The sequence below is a fragment of the Emiliania huxleyi genome (genome assembly GCF_000372725.1).
Source record: "Emiliania huxleyi CCMP1516 unplaced genomic scaffold EMIHUscaffold_57, whole genome shotgun sequence".
Classification (NCBI taxonomy): Eukaryota; Haptophyta; order Isochrysidales; family Noelaerhabdaceae; genus Emiliania; species Emiliania huxleyi.
The window spans coordinates 642,614-649,224 of NW_005197722.1; the positions used below are offsets into that span (position 1 = coordinate 642,614).

Sequence of the window (6,611 nt, forward strand, 5' to 3'; positions counted from 1 at the left end):
ATCTGTCTATAGGATTCTCCCCAAACCTTGCTCAGCTGATCCAGCCTGGGGGGAAGGCCAGCCCTGGGCAAAGAAACCAGTACCTCATCGGGCTTCCCTGAGCGTCACAGCTCGGTGATCGCGCCGGCCGGACACCACTGTGACGTCCGTTCCGGGCATTTGAACGCGACCTTCGGGGGCAAAGAAAGACATGGGCTCTATGGCTCAGACTGGACTCCTCTTGGTCCCTTCTGATGCCCTAGGCCACACCTGGGCCTTACCTGGGGTTCTAGGGGCCGGGCAGGGTTTGCCCCCCGAAAGTGGCCTGGGGAACCTTAACAACGAAGGCGAAAAAAGAAAAAGAACAAAATGCCGCTTTTTCCGCTCGCTCTCGGTGATCGGTTCATGGGTGGCGTCAAATCGTGGACCCAAACCGCCTCATGACCTGCCCGGCTGCGCCAAAGCTCCCTCGCTTCGTCGCTGCTTCTCCTCCCGCTACGCCAGCCCCGCCGCAGCAGCATCTGCTTGGCCGCTTGCTCGGGCGCAGCACCAGCATCTCAAAGGGCCGCTCGCCACCGCCGCCGCTCTCAAGGAGCCCATCCGTCCCTTCGCCGCGCCGCTCGCCGAGGCTGTCGCAGCAGCGGAGGTCGCCTCACGCGCGATCTCCGCTCTCCTCCTTGGCACGGCACAGCGAGCCGCGGCCTCACTCCTCGCCGAGCATTCTCTACCGCAAGCCGTCTTCGTCCCACGGCTGGTCCTCGCGGCTCTCCTTCTCCTCGAGGGTGCACCCCCTGCCCTCCGGCGGCGCCATCCCCCTCCGGCGTCGACAGAGCTCGGGCGAGTCTCTCACTCTGCTGCTCGCCGTCAGCGTGGAGAAGTCGCCGCCGCGCTCCTTTGAGCACTCCCCGGGTCCTCGCTCAAACCGATCGCCGGCTCGACCGCACTGGCTGCATCGCGTGCGGTCATGATACAGTTCTGTCCATTTATGCCCACCGCTCGTCGGCTGCGTCGGACGGGGAGCGAGGAGCGCCTACGACTCTAAGTCCGGGCCGCGCGGCGCCTTCTCTCCACCACCGCTCCGCCTCCGGCGCCCCGCCTCTTGCCGCAGAGATAGGGCCGCGTGTACAGTGTGAGTGACCGTGGGTCGGACTGGGAGAGAGGCTCCCTAGGCTCGAGAGACCATGTGTGCAATGCGAGCATGTTGGATTTGCGGAGGAGTGTGAGACTCTGTGGAGAGGGTTTTTTTGTCAAATATTCAATTTGTCTCGAGCGGGCGAGCCCTGCACTGGCGTTTTCCCGTTTCGGCTGTCGCCGATAGATTAGTTACGCATGAAAACCAAAGTGAGTGTGCGCCCTCTCTCTATACTCTAACTCGACTCTCCGCGCAGACGCCAGACTAGAGCGCAGAGGAGGCAGACTTTTGAGCGCCGTCCCTCAGAGCCCCGCCCGCCGCCGCAGACGGTGCACACCTGCACTGATATCTCTGATCGCGCACAGGATGACAGCCACCCACACGCGAGCCGCGCTGTGCGCACGGGAGCACGTCGCCCGCACTCCGCTCGCCGACCCACTCGCCCGCGTGCGGGCCGCCCCTTTCCTGGACGTTTCCTCGGCACCGGCTCTCTCCGGCGTCGCGCCTCCGCAGCACCCAAGGACGACGGTGCCGGAACGATGATGCTCAGAGCGCCTCGTGTGGCACGAGCACAAACGGGTCGCTCTGCTGCGGCTTGCCATCGGCCTCAAAGGAGACGGAGACGACGCCGCGCCACTTCTCGCCCATCAGCCACGTCGGGTCCTGCCCACTCTCGCCCGGAAAGATGAAGTAGTTGGTGCGCCCGCCGCGCATGTTTGGGGTGCCGTCCTCGTCCTCGTTCTGGTCGCCGTTCCGCACGCGCAGCTCGACCGTCTTCCCCTCGTGGCTCGCGAAGGTGAGCTTGACGACCGTCTCCTTCGGGATGTCAAAGGGGGAGGGCTTGCCGGTGCGCGCTTGCCACGACGTCTGCTTGCCCGCGCTGGCGTACAGCCACAGCTCGAGGTCGCCCGCATCGCCGTGCAGCTTAAGCTCGAGGAAGCCGACGCCCGGAAAGACGGACATGATGCCGTCGTTGCACGGGCCGGCGCCGGGGCAAAAGTCGACCACAGCCTCCTCCCCGCCAGCCTGCAGCACGAACTTGCTCTTTTTGACGGGGTAGAGGGGCGTGACGTTGAAGTGCCAGTGCTGCTCGTGGCCGTCGCCCGTCACCGGGTCGCACAGCTTCTCGACGTTGGAGCCGGGCGGGTTCGCCAGCCACGCGCCGCTCGGCACCACCTCTGCGCCGGCGATCCGCTCCACGCCAAACTCAGTCTCCTTGCCCGCCTCAATCTGCCCGTCGCGGTCGATCATGAAGGTGGCGCCGCCCACCGTGACGGTGCCGAGCGCCACGATCTTGGCAGACGTGGGGCCGTGCGTGTGCTCGTGGCCCGATGCGTCCACGTGCTTCACCGGCTCGGCCATCGAACGCGTGCAAAGGGCGTGGGTGTCCCGGCACAGATTCTTTTTGAGTGTTCGGAGGAGATTTTTTAAAGGAGAAACAGGCGCGGCGGGATGACTGCGGCGGCGCGAAACCGGCGCTCAAATTCTTTTGCGCAGCGCCAAGAGTGGAGGCGGGCTCTCCATGTGGCACACACAGTGATTTGGGCTCGGCAGCTTGTCGACTCTTGTCTCTAGACCTCAGTGGGGGAGCGAACTCTGACGGAGCGCGGATATATGAAAAGCTCTTGTTTCATACCTTATCCGCCTAGTCACGGCTTCGCTGTCTGTCCCCTCTGACTGTGACTCGCAGTCAGCCGTCACGCTGAGCCCATGCAGCGTTCAGCAGCTACACAGAGTCGCGTCTACAGTCACAACAGCACGGATGACGCGCTCCGCATGGACCATCGAGCTGCCGAGCCGCATGGTAGTCGATTGCCACGCTGCGCCCATGGAGTCCTCAGCAGCTGCACCATGGAGTCGCTTCCGCAGTTGGAACCTACGCGACAGCTCAACGTGGATCGGGCCTACGTCCTTCTCTGGTCTCACTCGCCCGATGGCAATCGCAGCGCCTTCCAACGCGTCCAGCTCCGTCGGCTAGGCATCCCCACGCGCCTGGTGGTAGGTTGTGATCAGGAGGATCTCACGCCGGCGCAACGCGCGTGCATGTTTGGCAGCAAGATGTACGGGATGCCCAAGCTTCCCAAGGACGAACGAAAGTACGCCTCGCAGCTGGTCAAGCTGTGGGCTGCGCTGCTCGACTTTGCCCGTAGCGGCCTGGCGTGGTCGCTCTTCGTGGAGGACGACGTCGTCGTCCAGTTCCCGCGGCTGCCGAGCGTCAACTTTGTGCTCGCGAACGTGCGCCCCCTCGGCATACTGTACGTGAGCTCGTACAGCCCGATCGGATTCGACATGGTCTCGTGCGGGGTACATCCGAGGCTGAGCTGGGTGTTGGGCGGGGGGCGGCCGACCGCTCTCATGGCCGGCGTCGCAAACATCATCCCACGGGCCTCCGCGCGCCAAATGCTGACCAGCGTGCCCATCGAGGCGAGCGGAACCGACGAGGCGTTCACAAGCCTGGGAAGAAACAGCACGCCGATCGACGGGTACATTGTCAAACCTTACCCGTTCACCGCAGGCGCGTATGGCGGTGAACTCTTCAGCTGCGGCTTTGACCTTGCGTGCGAGCGAGGCTTCTCCAGGTCGTTTCGTGCGGGCGGGAGGGGCAACTACTCGACGTGGATCTCACTGCAGCTAGCGCGCGAGAGCCTGCCCGCATCTCGCAGGAATGAGATCCCTTCGTGGCGAGCGCTCACGTCCGGCTGCGACGAAATGGACGTGCGACATCTGAGCATCCGTTCGTATGATGCAAGAAAGAAGTCGATGGCGGGGGCGTTCAGTGCACCTCACAATCTGACGATCATCAATGCGGTCAAGATTAGCCCGATGCCAGATTCCCAACAACCTTGACAGCGACAGGAAAGCTCAGACCCTGACCGTGGAGCCGTCCTGCTCCTGCTCGCTCCACCGCCACACGGCTGAGCGCTTGCACTTCTAGCGCGGCGGGTTCCCACACTATATAGCATTGAAACATGGACATCGAATTAAATTGAATTCCGATTTTCCTTTTTTTATGAGGCTCTCTCTCTTGACACTTGAGGTGCGAGCCCTCAGCCCTGGGGAGGCCCTGGGGATTCACAACCTTGTCATTAAGAGTTCACATAAACGCACAACCGCGGGCCCCTATTTCTCTTCTTGTCGGCTCCAATACTCTGCAGACTAGAGCCCCCCCCCCCCCCAAAAGACACCGCATTTCTCCATCAGCGCAGAAAGAAAGAAGGGGAGAACCCAAGGGAGGGATGGGAGGACGGCACGCCGCCACCACACAGGGATTTTCCATCAGCGCCTCTCGCGCGGCCCGGTGACGAATTCTTTTGCGCAGCGCCGACGGAGGCGGGCACACTTCTAGGAGATCCCTCTGTGCAAGTCCGCGCAACAGGTACGAGTGGCACAATGTCGGAAGAGGGCAAGAGCTTCGCTGGGCGCGCCGCCGACTGCTGGAGCGCGATGCGCGCCAACCCCGACCGGTCGATGCACCTCACCTCCATCATCGCGGGCGTGCTCCTGTTTATCGGTGGCCTGTCGGGTGCGGCGCCATCCCCGCTGCACGCGCACACGCAGAAACGTGCCCGTTGCCGCGCGCATGGACGTGAGCGGGGTGTGGCGCAGCACGCGTCACGCGGCACAGAGGCCGCCGCCTCGCGTCCGTTCGCGAGCCGCCAGCCCCACTCCCGCTGCAGCGGCGGCGAGCACGCTCGGCCAAACACCCGCGGCCACCCTCCCCTCCGCTGTGCCGCAGGGCTGATCAATCTGCTCAACCCGCTCGGAATGGTCCTTTCGGTGTACAACATCATCTTTGCCGGCCTCATCCTCACTTCGGAGCTCAAGGCGCTGCCAGTCTTCAAGACGCTCAATAAGCGGTCGGCTTCGCCTCCATCGCGCGCCCTGCGGTGAACAACATCTCCTCACGCCTCCATCTGGAATATAGGGTCGATTTGTACTTCCACATCCTCTCGGTCCCGCGCGGCAAGGCGGGCTTCTACGTCTTCATCGGCATCCTCGCCTTCCTCGGCACGCACGACTGGTCCATCTCTCGCAGCTTCTCGGAACCTTCTCGGAACCCTCTCGGAACCTCCTAGGCACGCACGACTGGTCCATCTCTCGCATCTGTATCCTGCTGGTTGCGATCGTCGGCGCCATACAGATGACGAGCCACTGCATACGCGGCACCGGTGCGTCCGTGGAGGCGGCGGGCGCGGCGGGAGGACAGCCAAAGCCGGGGCTCACTTCGTCGATGACTGGCAGCGACGCGTCGGCGGGCGCCAACCCGTTCACTTCCTTTGCGATGGAGGCGGTGTCGGACGCGCCCAGCCTCGGCCGCGCCGGCCTCAGCGCCGCCGCAACCTTCGCCTCCACCACCGCCCCCGCCACTGCTTCGAGCTTTGGCAGCGGCCAGCCGGCGCCGTGATTGCACATGTGGGTTGCCCGCCCGTTGCCGGCGACGGCCGCGTGAACGGCGGAGCGAGGGGGGCGGCGGCGGCCAGTGTGCGGAGCGAGGGGGGCGGCGGCGGCCAGTGTGCCGACTTGGGGGCCGCCCCACTCCGCGGCGCGTGTGGCATATATTCTCAGTACTGGCGGCACACGTGTCGGCGTTGTGAGTACAGAGAGAGGCGGTCCCAGATAGTGGGACGACGACGACGCGGTACCGACAATGTGCGTCGATGTGGTGTAAACTCTACTTTCTCTAGTCGGTGTGGAGCTCAGGCCTCAAGCTCAGCCTGACACGTGACACGTGAGACAGCCCGCGCGCTCTCGGCGGCTCTGGAGAAGTGGCAGCAAAAAAAACGCGCGCGGCGGCGGCACACCCCGCTCCGCGATGGCCGGTGCCGGTGCAGGGTCTTGGGAGCACTTGGAGTCCGCAGTTATCAACTCACAGTCACACCCGCGACCCGGCAAAGGCGAAAGGGCAATGTGCGGCATGTGCTAAAAACCGCTGTGTTGTGCGAGAGTATATGGGACACGATGTCTCAAATATGAGAGGATTTGACTCCTACCGGCTCCTGACGCTATCCCTGGCAGCTCTAATGACCAGGATCAGTAAGGTACTGCCACACTCGAGCCGGAACGTCCCCTTCTGGGGCCGGCTCCTCAACCCGAGAGAGCTGACCACGCCCCTGTCTCTCTCGACCAAATACCTCTTATGTGGACGTTTGCAACCAAGTATTGCACAGCGAATGCCGACCACGACTGCGACGGCGGCGGCGACGAGCGAGAGCGGGTTGATCATCGCGAACGGAGTGGTGGCTGGCCGTCACAAAGTAGCAACCGCGGCTCGCCAGGGCCGTCACAAAATAGCAACCGCTGCCGCGCGCGCGCACCAGCTCGGGCAGCCTGGAAAGGATGCCCGGCTCCGCCGCACACACAGATGCGGAGTTTCTCTTTTCCTGGCACGATTCTCTTTTCCTGTGAGGAGCGATAGGTTCTCGAGGTTCTCGAGGTGGATATCCTTTGGCCGCGTTGGGTAGCGAGGATTGGTGTAACCCGAGCCACGGAGGCGTGTTTT

The 6,611-nt window shown here is 63.5% G+C and overlaps 3 protein-coding genes across 3 annotated transcripts; 1 reads left to right on the forward strand and 2 right to left on the reverse strand.

Moving 5' to 3' along the window:
- Nucleotides 1-104: 104 nt before the first annotated feature.
- EMIHUDRAFT_213485 (hypothetical protein) lies at nt 105-790 on the reverse strand (the record flags this gene model as incomplete). The annotated part of the gene is made up of 3 exons (XM_005765065.1): nt 105-170; nt 425-608; nt 708-790. 3 exons carry the CDS (start codon nt 788-790, stop codon nt 105-107), a joined length of 333 nt encoding a protein of 110 aa, XP_005765122.1.
- An 867-nt stretch (nt 791-1,657) lies between these two features.
- On the reverse strand, nt 1,658-2,473 carry EMIHUDRAFT_104191 (hypothetical protein; the record flags this gene model as incomplete). The annotated part of the gene is made up of 1 exon (XM_005765066.1): nt 1,658-2,473. One exon carries the CDS (start codon nt 2,471-2,473, stop codon nt 1,658-1,660), a length of 816 nt encoding a protein of 271 aa, XP_005765123.1.
- A 1,998-nt stretch (nt 2,474-4,471) lies between these two features.
- Nucleotides 4,472-5,808, forward strand: EMIHUDRAFT_357315 (hypothetical protein). Its single transcript, XM_005765067.1, has 4 exons — nt 4,472-4,634; nt 4,848-4,968; nt 5,037-5,119; nt 5,188-5,808. Exons 1-4 carry the CDS (start codon nt 4,502-4,504, stop codon nt 5,514-5,516), a joined length of 666 nt encoding a protein of 221 aa, XP_005765124.1. The 5' UTR covers nt 4,472-4,501; the 3' UTR covers nt 5,517-5,808.
- Nucleotides 5,809-6,611: the final 803 nt, after the last annotated feature.